Source organism: Prionailurus bengalensis, chromosome B2, assembly GCF_016509475.1.
Source record: "Prionailurus bengalensis isolate Pbe53 chromosome B2, Fcat_Pben_1.1_paternal_pri, whole genome shotgun sequence".
Taxonomy (NCBI): Eukaryota; Metazoa; Chordata; class Mammalia; order Carnivora; family Felidae; genus Prionailurus; species Prionailurus bengalensis.
In genome coordinates this window covers 78,420,389-78,444,907 of record NC_057349.1, presented here as the reverse complement: position 1 = coordinate 78,444,907, position 24,519 = coordinate 78,420,389, and the positions used below count along the sequence as shown (strand labels likewise).

Genomic DNA, 24,519 nt, shown 5'->3' with positions numbered 1-24,519 from the left:
AATTTGGGATTTGTAGGAACTCAGAAAGGAACCTGGCACTTAGCCTACAATTATGTTAAAATACACTACATTTTTTAGCAATAACAATGGCCACAGGTTGGTAAAGGAAAGGAGCCAGAAACCTGGGGCAAAAACTACAGAACAGGAAAGCCCAGTAGCGCAAGGTTAACAGGAGGGCAAGGTTAACTAAAGTTCTAAAAGGTCAATTCCGGCCAGCAGGTCAATTCGATGTTGCATTGCATCACTTTTACATGACACATTTCTTACTTTAACCTACCTTTTGTCACACTTGGTTGATCATTTGGACCTCTTGCATGACATTAGCAATTTCTCCCTAATGATTAGCAACAATGGCTCCCACACTGTCCTGGAAAATGGAACTTTTCACTTTGAAGAAGGACAGGTCATTTATCAGAAAACTACTCTGCCTTCAGTAACTGAGCTGTTCTTTTTGGCACTTGATTATATTCAGTGCCTAGCCTGCTGTTTGAACTGCCATTAAAATACAGAATAAGCAATGATAAATAACAGCTTTTTCCTATTTTTTAACCATTAAATAATTTTAGTTTTCACACTTCTCCCCCCCCCCCCCCCCCCCCCCCCCTTATAGCATGTCCCAATTGCCTGAAAGGCGGCTTAGGTGGGAAATCCTACACAGCTACATAAAATTGGCTTTTGGGAAATCTATGAATCAGAATGATCTGGGTTTCCCAAAAAGAAATAATCTTAAAATATAGGCTAATGGACTTCTAAATTACATTTCTCAACATGAATCTAGTGCTGATAATAAGTTGCACTGGTATTCTTTAGAATTAGAAGCGCCTTACTCTGGATAAAAGAGGGCATTATGGCTAGCTGGCTGTGTCTTCTGGGCTTGGCCTAGACCCATCATACTCCCAGCACAGGCAGAGCAAGGATACAGTGCAATGCAAACATTCTGTTGTTAGGGTAAAAAACACTCAGCTTTCTATTTTCACACCCCACTCCTCCAACCCCAGCCTAATGAACTAGATAGATCAAATTTAAATCTGTGTTCTTGAACTGGCAGTAAAGGAATGAACTAGTCCTTTGATGAGACATCTTAATAAGGATGAATCAAAATTACAATTCTAAGCTAGATGAAGGGGCCTGAAAAGCATAAAGCCTAATCTAGGAGAAAGTGCCCTGGATTGGCTATGGACAGCTATCACCCCAGTGTTATTGGGAAAATAGCCTGATTTTTAGCTCTTAAGAGCAACAGACTCACCTCACCAGACTGTCAATGAAGTTGACAACTTTTTCTCTGAGTGCTTCAAACCTGGTCTGCTTCTTACTGGTTCTTCTTAATTCCTTCATTTCCAATAAGGACTATGGATGAAAGAACATATTTTTTCTGGTGATTCTACAACAGAAAACTCAGAGGGGAGCTCTAGGTCCACAGACAGAATGTGCACAGAAAGAGCAAGATCAATGCGGGTTGCATTTATTTTTTATTTTTAAGGTCTGCAAAGAATCTCTCCTCCTAAGTGTTTTGCTTCAAATATATATCAAGTTTATTTCAGGGAAAAAGAAAAAGAGCAGTTCACTTCATTGCTATTATACGGTAGAGTGCTCACAATCCACAACCCATTGGTTCGTTTAAGAAAAGGATTTATATGGGGTGAGCCTGGGTGGCTCAGTCGGTTAAGCAGCCGACTTTGGCTCCGGTCATTATCCCATGGTTTATGGGTTCGAGCTCCACATCAGGCTCTGCGCTGACAGCTCAGAGCCTGGAGCCTGCTTCAGATTCTGTGCCTCCCTCTCTCTCTGCACCCTTCCCTAGCTTGTGCATGTGCGCTCAGTCTCTCCCTCCCCCACCTAAATAAATAAATAAATAAATAAATAGATTTTAAAAAAATTTTCTTAAAAAAGAAAAGGACTTAGGGGCGCCTGGGTGGCGCAGTCGGTTAAGCATCCGACTTCAGCCAGGTCACGATCTTGCGGTCCGTGAGTTCGAGCCCCGCGTCAGGCTCTGGGCTGATGGCTCGGAGCCTGGAGCCTGTTTCCGATTCTGTGTCTCCCTCTCTCTCTGCCCCTCCCCCGTTCATGCTCTGTCTCTCTCTGTCCCAAAAATAAATAAACGTTGAAAAAAAAAAAAATAAAATAAAGAAAAAAAAAAGAAAAAAAAAAAAAGAAAAGGACTTATAAGTAGAAGGAAAAAAATCCTTACACTTTGGCCATGAGAATAAATTCAATGTGTTCTGCCTTGCTTTGATTGAAAGTTTACATTTATCATAACTTGGTATCATGATACAAAGAATGTTCTTTACTTTGACAACCAAGATCCTAAAGTTAGAATTAACTGACAAAGATTATGTTGGGTGTACTGTGGCTCAGTTCCTGCTCTCTACTGAATATGCATTAAAAAGTCAAGTCCCTAAAATTAATGGGTTAGGTTCTTATGGATTTCTGTTTGATCAAACAAAAAGTCAAATGCATCAGATAAATAATCAGATACCTTTTTGCAACAAATATTCCCATTTTTTCCTTACTGCTGGTTAATTCCTATTCTAAGCCTGAAGGAACAGTTTCCACCTATGTTGGCTAGTAAATTCCAGACTTTGTAAATAGAGAATGAGGATGGCAGTGGATCAGATAAACAGGATGTTCAATTTATAAGTGTGTTACAAAATCTGCTTTGTTCCTGATTGTGGATGAAAAATAAAAACAAAACACAGGCAGAGCTAATCTAGAGCACACACTAAAAAAAGGAGTGTTGCAAGATGCAGTTGGAAGGAAAATTTACCTTCTGAAGATGATAAAGGTCTGTCTTCTGAAGCCCCTTTGACTGTAGCCCTGAAGTATCTTCTTCTTCTTTGGCTTCTGCTTTTTAATATAAAACCAATATACAGCAACTAGGGTAAATCCATTCCAGTCAAAAGAACAAATATTTCTAGAACTCCACGGGAAATAAAGTGCACCAAAGGGAACAGAAAACTGTAGCTGGTGAAAGGTATAGTTGTGCTTCTGGAGAGCATGAGGCTCTAAAACAACCCTCTTCCTAGTGTAAGGCAGGTTTTAGGAATTTCACATTCACATGGCTTATTTGGACTAAATCTAAGACAAGAGGATGTGGCTGCAGAATCTGCACTGTTCTAAAAGAATAAATTTCTTCTTAGCTATGGATAATTCTTCATTCAAGAAAAATATAATTTGGGGCGCCTGGGTGGCACAGTCAGTTAAGCGTCCGACTTCAGCCAGGTCACAATCTCGCGGTCCGTGAGTTCGAGCCCCGCGTCGGGCTCTGGGCTGATGGCTCGGAGCCTGGAGCCTGTTTCCGATTCTGGGTCTCCCTCTCTCTCTCTGTCCCTCCCCCGTTCATGCTCTGTCTCTCTCTGTCCCAAAAAAATAAATTTAAAAACGTTGAAAAAAAAAATTAAAAAAAAAAAAAGAAAAATATAATTTAAGGTTAAATATCTAATAAATTCTTTGTGCCATTTCATTAGCACGTAGCAGAGCCTTGAAAACCTGATCTGACACTGTGACCCTACAAATGTAATTTTAAACCCAGACTATAAAACATAGTTAAGGAACCAGAGATAGCATATAGTCAAATATCTCTACTTGTCTAATGTGTGTGTGTGTTGGCGGGGGGGGGGGTGTTAATTTTACTTTATTATTAACAGAGTATCACTTCTGAGAATAGACAATACAGATATTTCTTTACAGTGGTTTTACTTCAACTTGTAAAATTCTTTATCTTCAGAATGTTAATCATCTTTATCTCCAAACTTCCCATTTCAAAAAGCTGCATTCCTTTATTATTTAGTATATCACAATTTATTTCACCAGCTTATGTTAATTGTTATAATATCAAGTTTTATTTTACAAAATAAAAACTGAGTCCAATTTTTTAAAAGATTGAAATTTACCTACTTATATATATTAAGTCTTTTACCTTATTTATGTCCTTAAGGGTGTCCCCTCACTGTCCCAATAACCACAGTTAAGGGGCATTTAAATTATGAATGAATGAACAAAAGCAATGAGCTGGCTTATGAGAGGGGAGCTGGAGCCCGGGTGCTAGCACTAGCTAGCTGTGGGATCTGGAGGAAGTACATTCTCTTCCTGGGCTTTAGTCTGTTTGTAACTGAACTCAATGATTTCTACACTAATCTCCAGTCCTTTAAAATATGATTTGAAAAATGGTTCAGCTCATGCTACAGTGCAAAAGAGCAATGCCTACACACAGCCTGAAGCGAACCCTCTTAGTACTGTACTTCCTCGTGCTGGCTGCTCATGTCACTCCAGCCAAGGAAACTTTCTCTTCATCTTCCACTGACCTAGCATGGCAGCTGTGGACAGATATGGAGGGATCTCAGCAAAAGCAGTTTCCATACCACGCTGCCTCATTCCCTCAACCTCCCAAAGTAAAATTTCCCTAAGTCGGGGAAAATAAAGGGTCCATACTCTTTTTGTTTGTTTTACCAAAAGAATACCATACTTTAGTGCTAGAACGAGAGCAAGAGAAGAGCCCATGAAAAGTTAACGATCAGTATCAATCCATGGTGCCCCTGGAAAACACAGAGAAGTCCTGCTGCATCATAACATGGCTACTTATACACAATCAGGCATCGCAGCATTCAGCAAATATAAATGACCGTGTGGCGGTCAGGCAAAATCAAGGAAATTACAACACTTCAACATGGGAATGCCAGGCTGCCTCAGTTCATTTAGGACTGAAAGATTATAGCTTTTATAAATCAGATTAAAGCAAACCTCATGCATATTTTGGTAATCAGCATACCAATGAGCCTCATTTTTGTGAAAGTGGTTCACAGCTATTAATTCTTCAGGCTTACAAATGATTTATGCAGTGTTTTTGAAATCTAAAAGAACTTGATGAAATGCTTAAGAAAAAACATCTAAAAGGAGTCCTTAATTATAATGCCCTGCTACTCTCTCCAATCTTTTTGATTTCTTTTTTTTTTTTAAGGTAAATGTAAGTCCTCTAAGCTGTCCATCTGGAAAGAATTTTTTTCCTGACCATTTGATGATCTTCATTGTTCAAACCAAATCTGGAAGAGAACCACTTGTCTTATTTGTGATTGTCAGGATATGATATTCTGAGGGTTGGTATGCTGACTGCCCATGAACTACTTTATCTCTTTATCTATCAAACATCAGAAAATGGGGTTTTCCATGTTATTTAGTTAAATTTCATAGCCAGTACAATTGGCAAGATGCTATATTCTCACCATCAAGACTCTGAAACTGGGCCAGAAACTCCTCTATCCTCTTTGCTGTGCTCCCAAGCTGCTTTTCAGAAGAGGACTTAAAAACCTTGAAACATTTCTGAAGTATGGTCATCAGTTCATCCTTTGCCAACATCCTAGAATATAATCAGTGACAGGAGACATACTGTAATGGGAAAATTAATATACTTAACACTCTGTATATTAAATGTTTCTGGTCAGAAAAAGATGGTATAAATTCTTCACTAGTAGCTACCAAATTTGGGGGGAGAGATTTTCCTCAATGTATGTGACATTTCAGAAGTATTTAGAAAAGTTCTCATAATAAAGCTCAACTCACAAATGTACAAAGCTCCAGGCTCACAGCCTGATTGCAGCACTTACTAGGTTTGTAGTACACAGCAAGTTACCAAACCACTCTGACCCTGGGTTTCCTGGTCTATAAAATGGAAATAAGAATTCACATATTTCACAGGTTAGATGGAGGCTTAAAAATTAAATGAGGAGATGCATCTGAAGACTCTAGCCCAATGCTTACCACACAGTAGGTAGGCATTTAAGGTTAGTGTCCCTTTGCTTCAGATCTGAGACAGAAATGTCTGCTGAAGATACAACACTTAAACTAAATGAAAGCTTATTTGAAAGGACCAAAAACTACCATAATCATTTCTCTAATTATTACCATCTTAGCTATATTTTAACATATTCTATGGGCTTTATAAACATCAGCCATTAAATCCACTAAATTGTTTTAAAAGGTAAGCAATTCTGTGTGTTTTATATAGCACAGGTGGAATGGTTGTATAATGCATTCAAGGCCACAGAAGAAATCTGTTAGAAATAGAGAGAACACAGATCTTCTAAAAATTAGGATCCCATTCTCAGAACCCTTACTTATAGGATCTCTCTATTAAGATCATATTCAGTAACAGAATGAAATGGAATTAGGTCAATATTAGTAATTATTAAGTGCCATGACACAAGTATAAAAATTATTTTCAGCAAATGGACCTAAAAACTGAAGACTACTATGATTAAAAGTTCTTGTATTAATCATGAAGGACTCAGACAAATCCAAAATTTAGGCTATTCTGCAAGATAACTACCTTATGTTTGACATTTTTCATAATAAAAATGTGAATGAAAGGCAGCTAGAGGTCAAAGAAAATTAAACCAACACATTTAATTCTCAATTACATTTGACATTACTTAAAATGTCTGACTTTCTATTGCCCAGATGAAGTTAAACTTAAAAGAGTTAAACTCAAAGTCAGATACATTTGAACAATCTGTTATACCTGACAAACGTTAGCCCTATTCAAATAGCCACGACCAGCATCTCCAGGGTCCGAGGAAACACTGACAATGGCTTGCTCGCGGGGCAGAAGCTGGTAACTCACATCAGCAGCACCCTGAGAAAAAGCGTACCAGGCTGCAGGCAGCCCTTCTGGGCATCTATCTGCAGCTTACAAAACTGAGTATTGAGAGAGACAAAGCCCCGCCTATTATTGGCTTTCAGGATATAAGGGGAAAAAATGTCATTATGTCATATAATTTTGAAATCAAACTTTATTAGTCATAACTTTTAACATGACATTTGTTGGAGGGGATAGATCCTTCACTTCAGATGTAAACGTCCAGGAATTCAGAGAGTTATCACTCTTTTTCTTATTAGCCAAAGGTAATGTTCTTGTTTCCAGAAGAGCAAAAGATCTTACACTTTCCCAAGTACTCTCCAGTTTAATATAAAACAAGTCTTGAAGTAGAGCTAATAATGTGACCAACCCTATAAAATCATTAAATTTTTTCAATTAAATTATATATACACAGAATCAACATATGCCTGCTATCATCACTATTATTTAATATCATTCTACAGTCCAGTCGCTACAACAAATTAAGAAAAAAGAAGTGGTGCAAAAAAAAAAAAAAAAGGAAAGAAAAAAGAAGTGGTGCAAACATTACAAAGGAAGATGAAATTTATTATTTGCATATGATGTGACTATAAGATTGGAAAATCTAAAAGAACTGCATAAGTATTAAAGAGTATGAAGGATGTGTGGATGTAAGACATGTATACACATACACCTGTGTTGACACCTTACATGTACATGTAATCCAACTTATATTAAACTATGTAATGGAAAAAAAGAACATATTCAAAATGGCAACAAAAACTATAGGAAACAAAGCAATATACTTTATAGCAAATATGTAAGACATATCAAAAAAGAAAACCCTGAATAAGTGAATAGACATTTTAAAGTTTTAGAGATACAAATTCATTCCAAATAAGTCTATACTTTTAACACTTTTTGAAACAAAAGTCCAGTGAGTATTTGTTTAAACCCCAATAAAATTATCCTAAAATTTATATGGAAAAATAACTGTTCCTTAAAAAGAGGAATAATGTGTATATACTTGACTGTGTACAGTGGGGCTATTAATATATTAAAAAGTATAAGCTACAGTGATTAAAATCAGATGGCACTTTATAGGAATGGACAGGTCAATAATGAGAATAAGTCTACAAAGAGATCAAGGAATATATAGGAGTTTGGTACATAATACAAGGTAGTACTTCTAATTACTGGGGAAGAGATGGAAATAGTTTGAGAATAATAGATCATTACCTCAATATTATTTCAGACAGAATAAAGATGTGAGTATGGCATGGGGATAGGAGAAAGAACTAGTCCATCAATTATAAAATACTAGAAGAAAATAATGATATTTAAGCCTAATAATATCCAGCATCAGCATGAGTGTGGGAAAACAAATACTGATACACTGTTGGCACAAGTGTATGTTGGACAAAGTGTTTATATTTTAGACCCCAAAAGTCTATTAAATGTGTATTTATTTTTGTGAAAATTACACAAATGTACTAGAACATTTACCCTTGGTGATTACTGTAACAGTGAAGAATTAGAAACAACCCAAATACTTATCAAACAAGGGACTGATTAAATAAAATGTTACATTTTCAAAACGAGATATTATGTAGCTGTGATAAACAATGACATAGTACTAGTGATGACAGTTAACATATATGCACATGTGTATTTGGCAGAATTTGATCTCTACTACACTATATGATGTAGTAATTATTATTGCCACATTAAGAGATGAGGAACAGAGACACAGAAAACTTAAGTAACCTGTCTAGAGTCTGGTAACTGGCAATTGCCAATTTGGTAATTTGACTGGATTAGAACCAAGTCTGGCTTGGCATCCATACTATTACCAACCATGCTGCACCACATTTCAAGACCCAGTGTCCACGGTAGGATATTAGGTACAAAACAAATAACTACCACAACAAAAATGAACCAAATTTCAAAACCAAAAAATGCAAGTTGTAGAACATCCTATCCAGTATGATTTAATACCTGTTGGTGCCTAGAAAAAAATCTAGAAGTACAAACTGTTAGCAGTAGATGACTGGCTTTCAAAGTTATAGAACACGAATGGTAATATCAAAAAGCAATGTTATGTTTTCACTTAGGTTATTATTAGAGTGACTCCACTTTGGACAAACCAAACCTAATTGAACAAAACTGAAAACTAAAAAATGAAAATTTTAGTTTATCCCTCAAAGTTTTTTATAATAACACCCAAATAGAAAATTAAGGATTCAGTCTAGCCACTAGACCAGCATGTTTCAAACTGAGTTTTCAAAATGGGTTTCAACCAATTAGTGAGTCATGAAAACATTCATTCATTCAGTGAACACTTAGGGAATGCCTACTACATACCAGCCACTGTTCTGGGCTTTTGGGATACATCTCAGTGAAACAAAAACCCCTGTATTCATGAAACTTGTATTCTAATGGGTGGGGGGTGAGGAAGTAGGGCACAGACAACAAACGCTATGTCTCATATTACTATGTGCATACTAAAACTTGACATTATTATAGAAAAATATTAAGGCGGAAGTTTGGGGAGGAGCAGATAGGTTTGAATTTCAAAATGATTATTAGGCCTCACTGAGAAGAAGATATTTGATCAACCACGTGAAGGAGGTAAGAGAGTATTTGTAAGAACTTTTCCTGGCAGAGAGAATAATGCATGCAAAGGGCCTACACTGAGTGTAGGTCTGGCATGTTCAAGAAGAACAAGAGGTCAAGATGGCTGGAGTGGAAAGAGAAATCAAGTAGTAGGAAATGAAATAAGAGATAGGCAATGCAGGGCTAGATCACAGAGGGTTGCTATATAGACTGTGGCTTTTATTCTGAGTGAAAAGGGGAGTTCATGGAATTGTTTAGAGCAAAGGAATGAAATTGTATGATATATTTTAAAAGGACTGTGCTGACTGCTGTTTTGAGAAAAACCCATAGGGGGAGCATGTATGGAAGCAAGGGAAACCAGTTTTACAATTTTCCATATGAGAGACGATAGTGACTTGGACAGGTGTTACCAGTGAGGGAAGGTGGCAAAAAGAGGTTTGATTCTTGATATATTTTGAAGCCAGAACCCAAGTTTTTGGATTTCAACAATGGGAAGGATAAAAAGACTGACTACACGAAGATTCTAAGGTTAAAGGGAAGATCAGACATTCAGTTTTAAACATGTTAACTTTGAAATGTATACTGGATATCTAAGTGGAGATGTTAATTAGGTACATGGAATAACAGTCAGGCAGTCAAAAAAAAAAAAGTGGGCTTTTGACTAAACCCTGGCACATTGTAATGTTAGGGTGTCAAGGAGAAGAGAAACCACCAAAGAAGACAGAAGGAGCATGCACTAAAGTAGGAGGAAACCCGAGAGTCGGGATCCTGAATGTCATTAAGGAAAGAGTGCTGTACTGTGCTGATGCTGATAACAGATTAACACAAATGAAGACGTAGGACTGACCATTAGGTTTAGGAACAGGGAAGTCACCAATGACCTTCTTCAAAGTAGTTTTAATAGAGAGCAAAAACCAAATCAGGTAAGACAGAATGAAAGGAGAGGAACTAGAGACAGTGAGACAGTGCTTTTGAACTCAGGGAGATCCCATTTAGCATTCAGCTTTAAAAGAAATGGCATAAAACTGAAAAGAAAATATCAGAATTATAAAGTATGAAAGCCACCACACGAGATTAAAGAGAAAGGAAAAAACACATAAGATAGGTCACATTAATGCCAAAAAAGAGCTAATTATCTTTAACCAACTTAAGGCTTATGATACTTAATGTGTTAAAAGCTTTATAGGTTGTTATAAAAGAAATGTTTCCTTAACTAAGACAGAAAGAGAATCATTTGGCAATCATTAAAAACAACCATCCTGCAGGGCAATGTAGTGTTCTGCTTCATCATGCAGAAAGCCAGTAATTCCTGGCTAAGTACTGATTATATAAAGGTCTGATTGAGAACAGGCTATAAGGAGAAACTGGTCAATCCATGGCTAATGCAAAAATCCTCTAAATAATGAGTTCTCAAGTTTTAAACAGACATTATCATAAATTAGCTTTTAAAAATACTCAAAAATTCAAACCTGCATATATGTCAATGAAAACTAGAAGAAAATAAAAAAGCTTACAAAAAACTATATTCACAGAGATTATCTACTTCAAAGACAACACAACAAAGCAATCATATATGATAACAAGTGAAACAGAAACCAAAAATATCCATAATTCTTCCCATACCTTGATATTTTATGTTAGATGCCACTTCCTTTGTGAAACTGCTCGATCTGCTCAATGGAGGTTAGCACTCTAGACCTCCTCACCTGTCATACATCACAGACTTATTCCCCTGTATTGTAATTGCCTACCTGTCCACCTTCATCTCTCAGCCAAAATTCAGTGTAGATAAGAACTAGGGTTATCTTTGTAATCAGATCGGTGGCTCCACATATCAAGCATCAAAAAAAAAAAAAAAAAAAAAAACCCAACATTTTTTGAAAGGATGAACAAGGCAATGGCCCTGCACTGACAGTTTCATGACCTCAGGTCTTAGTAAACAGTAGTGTCTTTATTTACAAATTGGTTCATGTAGGGGAGCACTTGGAAGTTACAGTGCCTTTTGTGGAACACCATGCTCTTTTCTGTGTCAAAATGGGTAAATTAAATTATATCATATAGTTAGAAACAACTTGAGTAAACTAAAATATATATATATTTTAAAGATGTATTATATACTTCAACATTTTTATATATCATCTATATTTTATAAATTTATACTTCTTTTTCAAAAGAAAAACAGTTGTCAAACTAAGATTAGCTATTTCTGAATGTTTAACAGTTTTAACATTTCTTAGCTACCAGCTCGTTTTCTAACAAAAAATAGCAGGCACTAAAAGTTTGGTGAAGAAAAAATGAAATACAAATTCAGATCTTTTCTGTCCACTGAGATGAAAAAACAAACAAACAAACACTATTCACTATTAGCAGTAGAATATCTTGTTCCAGTTTTGGAACCAATCTGAGATTGACTGCCTCAAGCCATCCAGCTTCTCCACCAATAAAGCCTTTTCTTTTCTTTCAATGGCTTCATTTTTTTCCTCAAAATTTTGTACCTTCTTCTTACTTCCCTTTATTTTCTAGAACAGTGTTTCTCAAAGTGTGGTCCCTTGGCCCATCTGTCCAAATGCGGTGGAGTGTTTATTAAATGCAGATTCCTTCTGTCCATCACACCCCAGTTCTAAAGGATTCAGAATCATTGGGGAGAGGGCAAAAGTATACATGTTTAATACACCTCAGCTGATTGTTATGTACACTAAAGCCTGAAAATCATTACTTTAAAAACAGCAACTATCAACATCTTTTGCTATTGAATGAGCTTCAACAATTCAGCTCTTTGATTTCACCACAAGTGTACAGATGACTATGGAGGACCTGGCATGATGCAGATTCAGGACTGGCAATCCTTGTTCTAAGAAAGAAACTACATTTTAACTGTACAGTCTCATATACCTTCTGCACAGACAAATCTAGATCATCAAAAGCTAAATTATGCTATTTAGGAAGCATCACATGGACTGTGGAGCTGTGCTATTTTTCATTAACTAGATCTTTAAATCTCATCTAAAGTTGATCTGCAAATTCAGGAAACAATGTATTATTTAGATTCCAAATCTCTAGTCTCTTTCAACTAACCTAAAGTGATCAAATGTTAATATTATTACTTGGGTCATGTTTTTTTTTAACTCAGTGAAAGCTGAGCTGACCTATTAATATATTACTGTTTAACTCAAAAGCCTTACTCAGAAATTAGAATAATTTCTTTCAGCCTAAATTCCTTTAGCTATCAATCAACTTCAATTTATAAATCTGTTTGTCCAGCAAACTCATAAGGTTATACTTCGGATAAGCAGACCAGACACTGTGGTTCTTTCATTTACATGTCTATACTCTGCGCCAAGATGCCTAGTGTCAGGATGGGAAGGGGGTTTTGAGGCCACAGAAGCTTGTTTGGCTGGTTTGTTTTAACATTTGAGGTGTGCTCTGAACATGGACTGCTGGCCACAAACCCACAGAAATTACCTTTTATACTACCTCCCAAATAATTGGAATAGGGCTGAAAAACAGACTTAACTTTGAAGATTCAAATTTAAATTCCAGCTGTGTCAACTGCATAAAAGTCACTCAGTGTTTCCAGCTTTGGTTTCCTTATTTGGAAGAAAATGAGATAATCCTAGATAAGTAATTCTCAATTGATGGGGCAAGGGGCAGAATAAATTCCCCTAAGAAGACAGACACATTTCTCATTACTCTCAATCCAAGAATCATTGCATAGCACTCCATGGCTACTGATGTGAAATCACAGTACTTTACAGGTCTAGCTGATCCATCATGTTCCTGTAAGTTAAAATTCTAAGGGTATTTTATCAATACCCTTAAAACCTTACTATTGAAGCAAGGTTTTTTGAATTTCAAAAGTCTGAAAAATGCTTGGTCAAGTGTTTGACTTCTAGATGGCTGTTTAGAAATTCTAATAGAAAGGTAAATTTTTCCTCTTAAGGTCTTTCAGAGCTGACCACAAGAAGCCCAGTGTACTCACGTAGCTCACTGCTGGGTTAGCACCATTTTTACTACTTCTGGTTCCCAAATGGTGTCTTAAGTTAAATATATCATTATATAATAATACATGCTTGGTAAAAAATTAACCACCTCATATCCTGCATAGGGATGTGGTCTTCATGCTCCAAGAGTTGACTGAAAGAAGAAAGGCTATGGAAGACATGCAGAACCACTGCACTCATGTCAAATTATGGCCTTTTATAAAGGCATAACTGCATGCTCCCCACGTGTACATCAATGTCTGCTGCGTACATTTTAAAAATAACTGTGACATACAATTCTGTAAGTCTTTTTCCACTCATGAATATATGATATTTTCAACATTACAAATACCACGTAAATACACTTTAAAACTGAGATAATTAGCAAATGACATATTAGTTTCATGTGTACATGATTTGGTATGTGTATATACTGTGAAATGATCACTGTAAGAAGTCTAGTTAACATACACCACTGCACATAATTATAAATTTTCTTTCTTGTGATGAGAACTTTTAAGATTTACTCTATCAGGAAACTTTCAAATATGCAATACTACATATCACCATACTATAAATTACATCCCCAGGGCTTCTTTATTTTATAACTGGAATTTGTACTCTTTGACCACCTTCAGTCATTTTGCCCACCCCCCCACCACTGGCAACTACCAATCTGTTCTCGGTATCTGAGTTCAGTGTTATAGAGGGACTTCCTAATTCTTATGGCTGAATAATATTCCACTGTGTGTGTATATGTGCATTTTTCTTTATCCATTCTTTGATTGATGGGCACTTGGCTTGTTTCCATGTCTTGTCTATTGTGAATAGCTGCAATAAACATGGGAACACTGGTATCCTGAGTTGGCATTTTCATTTCCTTCAGATAAACACCCAGAAATTGAATTGCTAGGTCAAATGGTAGTTCTATTTTTAATTTTTTGAAGAATCTCTACAGTGTTTTCCATAACGACTGCACCAATTTATATCTCCACCAATAGGGCACAAGTATTCCTCACCACCACTTGTTATTTCTTGACTTTTTGATAAGAGCCTCCTAACAGGTGTGAGGACATATCTCATTAAGGTTTTGATTTGCATTTCTCTGATGACTAGTCATGTTAAGCATCTTTTCATGCACTTATTGGCCATCTGTATGTCTTCTTTGGGAAAATGTCTGTTTAGCTCCTCTGCCCATTTTTTAATCAATTGTTTGTTTTTTCTATTGAGTTGTAGGAGTTCTTTATATATTTTGGATATTAAACCCTTATCAGATGTATGATTTCCTAATATTTTCTCCCATTTAATAGGTTGCCTTTTCATTTTATTGATGGTTTCTCCTTTACTGTTTAGAAGCTTTTTGGCTTGATGTAGTCCCACCTGTTTATTTTTGCTTTTGGTATCAAAGCCAAAATATCATTGCCAAGACCAATGTCAAGGAGGTTCACTTATGTTTTCTTCTACTTTTGTGGTTTCAAGTCTATTTTCAAATCTTTAATCCATTTTGAGTTGATTTTTGTGACTGGTGTTAAGAAAGTGGTCCAGTTTTCCCAGCACCATTTATTAAAGAGACTGTCCTTTCTCTGTTATCTGTTCTTGCCTCCTCTGTCATAAATTGTCTATATATGTAAGAATTTATGTCTGGGCTCTCTATTCTGTTTCATTCATCTATGTGTCTTTTTTTATGTCAACACCATACTGTTTTGATTACTGATTTTAGCTTTGTAATATAGCTTGAAATCAAGAAGAACGATGCCTCCCACCTGTGTTCTTTCTCAAGATTATTTTAGCTATTCTTTTGTGGTTCCATACAAATATCAGGAATTAAATACTTTTCAATGATCACAAAATATTTCATCAAGTTGATTTATGATTATTTAAGCATGTCAGTTTCCATATAAAAGGGATTTTTCAAGAGAAATACTGCCTTTAAGGAACTTAACAAAAAAAGTCAAACTGGAAATGTTTCTAGACTATGTTTCTACAGTACCTCAGTTTTTTTTCCCAAGTGACATTCAGTGATCATTTTAATCTTATTTTCTCTCATGATGTGAATTGTTTGAAGACAGGTGATGGGAATATCTGGTTTCCTAAATTCAGATGATTCCTACTTAGAATGCCTAAACTGACAAGTGTCCTTGACTTCTTTTCCACATCTAATCTGCACAAAAGGAAAAGAAATCCATTCTGGACATTCCCAGATTCTTGGTAGTGCCCAGACTCTAACCTGTCTTTGCTGTACCTGACATATTTTATCCTTAATGCTTTTTATATTCCTATGTGTCTGACCTCAGTTTAGCAAAATGACTGAAACTTCACTTTCTATTTATTGCTTCTGCTTTACTCATATCCCCAAGCCCATACTTTAGATCTTAGCAAGAATAGTGGAAGGTACAACAGCTGTAAAATCAGATCTGGATTAGAATTCTGGTTCCATCAACAGCTAAGAGATTTCAGGCAAATTCTAATTCCTATATATGCTTCAGTATTCTGAGTTGTAAAGTGTGGATAATAGTATCTGCCACAAAGGTGTACTTGTGTATTAGACAGGAAAGTTTACTGAAAGTGCCTACCTAACACAGTGCCTGACACACTGCAAGCTTTTATAAACAGGGTTACGACTGTCACCATTACTATTATTGCTCATGTTTCCTTAACCTAGTTTGGAATTGGCATTCTTGACCCTTGACTTGTACCTCAAGATTACCGATGCCAAAAAGATGTAGAAAGAAAAAAGCAAGCCCCTCTCTGACAAAGGAATCTATGAATTTAAGACTATTCAACTGGAAAAGGAAGACAATCACTAATCACAAAAATTAAAGAGGAAACTCAGCAAGAATCAACTAGGTGTTGAGGCAGGAATGTTGACTTGAATAGAAAGCAAATGAAGTCTCTGTTGACATATAGAAGTACACAGAAATCTCTTACTGGCATTTAAAAAACTGAAATAAAACAGAGCTTTTCAGTGGCAATCTAGTTTCCATGGGGAGTTATTTTTCCAGATAGCATAAAATTAGTTTCCTATCTTAAGCTGCACCTGCTAGATCACTGACATTTGTATTATTAAGTCTCTGGACCTAAAGTGCTTTCAATGTGAATTTTCCTCCTACTGTGCCCATCTGTTCTTTTCTTGTGGGCCCAGAGGAAGCCAAGACTTAATAAATATTCAATTCTCAGACTTCTTTATGATATTTTCATATAAGCATTTATATTCACTGAGGAAAATTATAAGTGTGCGTGCAGAAACTTAACTCACACTTGATTTTCCTTTCCTCATTTTCCAAGTGGTCATTATTTTTATGGAAGACTAAAAAATCAACGTATGTATGAGTGAAGCCAAGAAAAACAAATGATTATAACTTTAAAAGGTAAATCTGTCAGGGTGGTTAAGTGATCTCTGATATGTGACAACACCAAGATGTCTTATTTATATAATATTAGATAAATTTATGATCTCCCGTGCTAATGAGAGCAAGGCCAGCTCAGATGGGGATAAGGCATCAAGGCCACTGCCTCCTCATCGCTGGTCCTCAAGTTCAGCAGTGACCTCTTTCACAGGACACATTTCACCAAGTGATGCTGCAACTCCACCCATCCTGGTTGGGGCCATGGTGAGATCACTTTCCATGATTACTTTCCCTGCCATGCCATCAAGCTGGCAAGATTAAAATTATCCATACCTAAGCCCTCTTCAGGTAGTGTCAATATTTGACTAAATGCTCATTTTACTTTAAAAAGCACAAGTTCGGGGGGCGCCTGGGTGGCGCAGTCGGTTAAGCGTCCGACTTCAGCCAGGTCACGATCTCGCGGTCCGTGAGTTCGAGCCCCGCGTCAGGCTCTGGGCTGATGGCTCGGAGCCTGGAGCCTGTTTCCGATTCTGTGTCTCCCTCTCTCTCTGCCCATCCCCCGTTCATGCTCTGTCTCTCTCTGTCCCAAAAATAAATAAACGTTGAAAAAAAAAAAAATTTTAAAAAGCACAAGTTCGGGACACCTGGGTAGTTCTGTCAGTTGAAGTACTGACTCTTGATTTCAGCTCAGTCATGATCCCAGGGTTGTGGGATCGAAACCCGTGTCAGGCTTCAGGCTGAGCATTGAGCCTATTCGAGATTCTCTCTCTCCCTCTGCCCCTCTCCCCCACTCACAATCTCTCTCTAGGAAAAAAAAAAAAAAATCAAGTTCAAAAACAAGGTAAAACCAGCAAAGAAATGGATGGTTGCTACATTAAAACCACCACAAACCACAAACAAGTTCAAGGTATTTACAAATATTAGACACAGCATGGCTACTTAAAAACCCCTTGGCAGGCAACATTCTGGAGGAAAGGGTTATTTATTGACAGGCTTACATCAGACAAAACAGAAAAAAAAACAAAACTACCTCAGCAGCTGCAAAGCTGATGCATACTCCTCTGAATCCCATATGTTCTTTTCTAAACAAGTGCAGTACAGCTCTCTGATCTGTAAGTAAAAAGCACACTTGTAAGGAACCAAAAGTGATGTACTAAGTTACACACTGCTCATTTGACAAAATCATAAATGGTCAAGACAAAAAAATAAATATTATTAAAAACAATCATTTTCTTTAGAGGACAACAGACTGGGCACACATCACATAGGTCAGACTATATAAGAATACCATTTACAGGGGCGCCTGGTGGCGCAGTCGGTTAAGCGTCCGACTTCAGCCAGGTCACGATCTCGCGGTCCGGGAGTTCGAGCCCCGCGTCAGGCTCTGGGCTGATGGCTCAGAGCCTGGAGCCTGTTTCCGATTCTGTGTCTCCCTCTCTCTCTGCCCCTCCCCCGTTCATGCTCTGTCTCTCTCTGTCCCAAAAATAAATAAACGTTGAAAAAAAAAAATTTTTTTTTTAAATAAAAAAAAAAAGAATACCATTTACATAAAAGCAACATGAGACTACATTGGGACTGGCTGATAATACTGATCACACTGCAATAAGAAAATAATAAAATAAAAGCAATATGTGATTATTAAAAAGAAAGCTTAATGGCAGAAATCCTTTCATAAACAAATCATTCCTATGTATTTAGATTTGTTCTCTAAACCTTTATTTATTTACTTATTAGAGAGAGAGAGAGAACATGAACATGGGGGAGAGGAGCGGCGGAGGGGAGAGAATTCCAAGCAGGCTCTACACTCAGCCTGGACCCCAACACCCCAACACGGGGCTCGATCCCACAACTCTGGGATCATGACCTGAGCCGAAATCAAGAGTGGGACGCTTAACCCACTGACCCACGCGGTACCACTGTTCTCTAACCGGTACCCCGGTTCCCCTTTGAGGCAGGATGCAAATATTTAGGAATACAGAATTATTCCACTAACATCCACTCCCTAGCTGGTTCACAGGTTTAGAGTATAACACAAAGGCCAGTGGGGCATAATTTTGCAAGGGCAGAAATGCTGTTTCCCTTTTAGTTCTTGGTGGAATGCAAGGTTAACCATTAAGCATTCTCAAACAGATTCTTTTTGCTATTTTGATAAAGTGGGGGGATCAACTCTCTCAGTATATATGACAAAGAAGTGTGAAAGAAAAAGGTTAAAATGCCTTAGGACAAATACACTGGGGGGCGGGGGAGGAGGGGGGAAGCAACACCACTGGGATTCATGTGGTTGTTTCTAGCCGTGGCCATCAGAACAAAATATACTGCTTCAATTACCAGTAATGTGTACAGCTGGAATGGATTTAGATTGTGCACTCAGTGCCTGATTTGGATCCATTTCAAATTCTGATGCCTGAATGCTGCTGAAATCAAAGCAAGAAACTACTGATATTCCTACTGCAGACATTCCAAATGAAGAAGTTCTGGTTACCTGTCGACCCAATGGGTACTTGGGAAGAGAAGAGGTGAACTGATGAAGACATCTCAAAACCAGGAAGTAATTTGTATGGTAAACATGTAAGTTTTCTAGTAATGATTGTATTTCCTCCTAAAAATCACAGAATACATTACAAATATGTAAGTCAGTAATTAAAAGAATAATAAAATCTACCTATATATATATAAAATTCCTGGAAAACTGATGAGAAAAGATGCAGAATTACAAATTAATTTCCTTAATTTTGAGAATTAGTAACGCACACAAAATCTAGGATAAAGGCTGGGTATTTCTGATTTAGTATCAGGTCTGGTGATATTTTACACACACCAAAATTAGTCCTGTAGTTTCCTTCTATCTATAGCACTGCCATTATAACTTGGCTCCCCACAAGTGTGCAAAAAAGCACCCTGCTGGATGCCTGCTTGTGTCAGAGACCCAGTATGTGCCACAGCGAGGTAGGCCTACCACCCTCTACCTTGCTGGCATCAGAAGGGTGAGAAGATCACTACCGAGCCCAATACCAACATCATTAACAGTTGCTGAGGTTACACTTAAGGCCTATGCTTCTCTTAAAGTACAATTAGAACTGTGTTTCAAAGAAAGACTATAGAAGAAACACCACGGGTGATTCTGATAAATGCCTGCTTTTTGTTGAGAATTTCTAACACTGGTTTTATTCACTTTACTAATTAAAAAAAAAATGAAAAGAGAAATCTAAAGCCATCAAGCTTTAGAATTTAGACTCCAACAAGTATACTATGGGAGATAGTGTCTTAAGAAACTTGTGGGATGACTAATCCCACAAATCAGTTTCAAAAGGGCTTTTTTGCGGGGGGGAATGGGAGGGGTATTATGTTTTCTAGAACCTTCTGAAACAGTTTAGAAATGATTTTAACACACTACATTCTATCAACATCCAAGTATTTTTCAGACCTCAAATACTTTTATAACTGCTTCATCCTGTAACATTCTCTTAAAAGGATTATGATCTGTGGCATGGTCTTCACATTTTTTTCTTCTCTGTAAGTCAAAAAAGGACTTTAACTGCCGGGCTGGGGTTTTTTTCCACCAGTAATATCTTGCAGATACCCATTATTTTTAGCAGTCAAGCCTGCAGAAAATAACACCTCAGATACGAATAAATTCAAGCAAACCTAACCTATAAAAAGCAACAAATCTGATATATTTTCCTAAACTCTAATGCACTTAGAAATCAATTCCTTCATCAGCAATCTACAGATTATTACCTGAAAGCACAGGGCAAATGAAAAAGCTTTCAGAATCAAAATGTTTTTCCTCCCAGTATTTGAGTTAGTTGGTAATTTCAAAAATCTAGGTCTCCTATCCTAACAAAGGGTACTTTAACCACCACTGGGAGAGTACATTCAGCTCTAATTTTACTATATGCTGTAACATGGAGAGTGCATAAAGCCACTAATTATTTGCCTTAATGTATGCCTGAAGAGCTTTTAAACAAAGAAAAGTATTCTGGAGGGAAAGGAATCTATTACTGATTAATAACCATACTTCATGCTTCTTGCACTACCTATTCCTTTTGCTTAGTGGAGTACATGCTTTTGTGCATGTACAAATAATGGGTGATGCAGAACTGAATTTACTCAGAGGGGGAGGAAACTGAAATACTTTACACCTTGTGGGCAATGTTGCACACTCGAGGGACTATGCCTTGGGTAGGGGTGGAAGGAGGATTATGCACATGCTCTTCTCCCAGATGATCTCAGTCCCTTCCTACCTCTGTGTGATTACATCCCTGTTCCCAGTGGAATTCTAGCATTTAAAACATGTTTTGTTTTGTTCACATAACACAGCATACTATTTCATCCAATGCCCAACTGAGGAAATGGAGTTCTGGTTCCAACACTGGAAGTAAAACTAGCTATGCTGGACTTCATGAGAAATCTGCTATACCCTTCTAAGGGATTTTCAAGAGTTAAGTTATTTTGACCATCCCACACTTTTGCCTTATGTATTGACTCTGGAACTACTCTCTACATAAGATTCCATTGTTATTTACATCTGTGTTCTCATCAGCTGCAGCAGAAAACATCCAAATGATTAACTTTCTACATGATACTATTCTCTAAATCCTTTGTCTTACTGAGATTCGTATCTGCAAATGCTTCTCTCCAGGTCAATTCTTAATGCACTTTATGAACACCTTTTTATAGGTTTTGATGCTGAGAAAATTCTCCACTTAATGCTTACAGCAGCATCACACTATGCACATGTGAAAACAAAGCCTGTTCAAATAGTAATCTTGTTTTCCAGTCGTTAAATTTTTCCTCTGGAATCACAGCCATACACTGATCATGGCTGCCACTGTTTTATTTCATAACTGTGGTTAGGATGATTCTTTTTAACAGAGATACACTTTGCCTAGTAATATTCATTATTTCCCAAAGAGATATGCTTTCTTCTTTTCTTGACACATGAAGACCTCGTGGTCTTTTCTGATCTTTGATATAAAGAGACGCAAACAAAGATATTTCTCTGATATCAAATACAAAAGAGCAGCCTCCTTGCTCCTCTTCAAACATCAAGACAGGCTCCAACCTCAGGTCCTTTCCACTTGCTGTCTCGCTGCTGTTTGGAATTCCCTTCTGCCAGATTCCTGCATGGCAAGCTCTGTAACTTCCTTTAGTCTTTATTCAAAATTCACCTTCTCAGTAAGGTCCTTATTTAAAATGTCAATCCAACTCCCCATGCACACCAAACTTCACATTCTGCTTTTTTCCTTCATTGTTTTTCCTTAGCAACACAGATATTTTACCTACTTCTTTTGATAGCATGTAAGCCCCATGAAGGCAGAGGTTTTTGTCAGTTTTGTTCATTCCTATATTCTCAGAACCTAGATTAACACCTGGCACACAGTGGACCCTCACAAACTTTGTTGAATGAGGAAGTACATTAATGAACGGAGGCCAACATGCACTCAGTCTCCCTTCTAAATAAGAGCAACCACTTGTTGTCTTGCTGGATGTGGGCCAGATTTACTAATTTTTCAACAAAAGATGGAAGTCTGAATTTGTAATGTAAAATGTCTCAATTTGTAAATGTTGACTCAGGGTAAAAAAAACAAAGAAACCACTACGGACCTAAAAAGCCACATTTATATTAGGCTGTGGGTGGCCAGTAAATGTATAGTATACCCTTTTAAATCAGCCATCTCCAATCACATCAATCTTGTCTGTCATTCAGTCAAAATCATTCATGTATTCTTGTTTACTTACATGACAAGGCCCCTATTTTTACTGAGCTGGTTACTTTCTTTGGAAAGGAAACCAATACCTATGTAAAATTTAAATATATATAGGTAAAGAAAATATGATCAGACAGAATTATATTTGCCATGATGCTTAGTTTTTGCAATTCTCTTCTACTTTCCATAGTATTTATTACTTTTGTGTCCAGAATGTTATGTATGGGGTGAAGAGTGACACCAGGAAGATTTAAAGTAAGTTATGTAAAAATGGCTGTAAATTTTTATAATATGTTCCTTTCAATCAATTCACTGATAACAAAAGCTGGTGAAACAGACACTAGGTTTTAGGAATAAGAGGTATCTGCTGTCTAAGAACACAGCATTTATTCTTAGTTATCATCTTGCTAGAGCGAAGCATGATTTTTCTCATTATGGAGAAATTTTGACCAACAGTGTTTGATTCTCAGTGTCTCATCACATGACAGCCAGCTCCTGGAGTGCCAAAGCATGGCTTTCTCCCAGCACTAGTGTGGCCTGTGTGCTTCTCCTCTCATCTGCCTCAGCCTTTTGTTCTCTGTGTTCCCACTGGGCACTTCAGACCAGCAGCACTTGATGAAGGGTTTGCACTGAAGCTGCCCGTTCCTGCTGCACTATTGTGCTAAAGCCTCACTTGTTTGATCACATGTAGTAGTTTGTTTCCAGTCATTTTCTTCCTTTCCTCTCTTTTCTTTTAATTATTTCTCCTAATGGATTTCCCCCCTCCTCCTGCCCTGTCTGTCAAAAGAAATAGAAAGAAGAGGTGGAGGCAAAGGTAGGTGAAAGGCAGGTTACCACCAAACTCATGAAGTAATTCTGTGCCTTTTGTTCACGAATCACCATGAAAAGCATACTAAATGGTGAAAAGAAATCTACCACTAACTTGCTCTACGACCTTAGATATTTCACTTCCTCTCTCTTGGCTACATTTCTTCATTTGTAAAATGAGTATATTCAATCAGGTTATCTTTCTAATACTAACAAATTACAATTCTAACAAGTCCAAGACTTACTTCCTACTCTCAACCGATTTAAAATCTTGCTGGGTACAGAGGGAATAGAGACATAAAATATTAACAAGTCAGAATAAAAAACTTCACCTGTCACCCGCAAGAGATTGAATCTAAGTTGAAAGGGGTTGAAACCAAGCCAAATAGCTTTAAGGAAGATTTGAATAAAAATATATAAACAGATTTTCTTATGTGAAGTACATGGAATTAGTCATTTATTAAATATACTAAGTATAATGTAACTTCTTGACAAGACAGATCAACATGAACAGCCATTACCAGTAATAGAGACGGTGTGGTTGGTGTAGTCAGCACAGGATTAAAATGGGCCTAATCTTAGATATGGTGTTGAGACTTGCTTTTCTTACAAGGTATTTTGAAAATAAAGTGTGTACATTTGTGTGTGAATGTTTCCTTTTCTAATTTGAGCAGCAGCATGTAGTGCTCCATGACACCTGGCCAAAGCTACCTAATACCAAGTAGTTTTCTAAGCCTCCTACAAATTATCTTCACTGTTAACTTGCCACAGTATTTGGAAAGCTCATTTCTGATTTCTCAAACACTAATACAGAACCTTAGGCACCTTCTCATCACCCTATACTAATTCTTCAATGAAGCATCACAGAAAATGTATGAGCTATGATGTCAGATCTGGGTATTAATGCCAGATGTACCATTTGCTAATTGTGACACTTTAGATAGGCAAAGTTATTTAATCATTTTGTGACTCTCCTCATCTATACAAAGGGATAAAAACATCTGTCGTATGTGGTGGCTGTGACTCAAAATGAGACAATGCATAAAAACTATCTACTAATTGGGAAAAGCTGTTAATATTCCATTCCTCCGAAACATTTGCTCATGGAAAGAAAAAGAATTTCTCACTATTCAAAAATTCCTTCCAGTATATTAAGGCCTAGTGTTTTTTATTATCAGATAATAATTATGCAAATACGAGGCAACAATCTTTTTCAAAGCTCTCCTTAATATTGGACTTGAAACAAAATTTCAGGGACAAGCAATAATAAAAATCATCTTTGCAATTATGAAGAATTTGAAAGTTCTATATAAGGCACTTTGACAGCTTCTCATGAAATAATGTTTCATGAATTAAAGGGTTAAGTTAAAAAAAACCAGAAACCTTGATTACTAAAGCAATGGTATGAGGCAAAACATGGTAAAAATATAAACAGTAACAGCTCTTGCTAT

General features: G+C 37.0%; 1 protein-coding gene across 4 annotated transcripts in view; it reads right to left on the bottom strand.

Moving 5' to 3' along the window:
* ORC3 (origin recognition complex subunit 3) overlaps positions 1–24,519 on the bottom strand; it is a 62,120-nt gene that overhangs the window by 6,149 nt on the left and 31,452 nt on the right. For 2 of the 4 annotated variants that reach the window (XM_043591910.1, XM_043591912.1), the window contains exons 12-16: positions 19,033–19,149; positions 17,581–17,660; positions 5,217–5,350; positions 2,765–2,844; positions 1,247–1,347 (exon numbers count right to left, since the gene is read on the bottom strand). In XM_043591910.1, the coding sequence (XP_043447845.1) occupies positions 1,247–1,347; positions 2,765–2,844; positions 5,217–5,350; positions 17,581–17,660; positions 19,033–19,149 (512 nt within the window). The remainder of the gene's footprint in view (positions 1–1,246; positions 1,348–2,764; positions 2,845–5,216; positions 5,351–17,580; positions 17,661–19,032; positions 19,150–24,519) is intronic. The other 2 variants (XM_043591911.1, XM_043591913.1) reach the window with 1 other exon arrangement.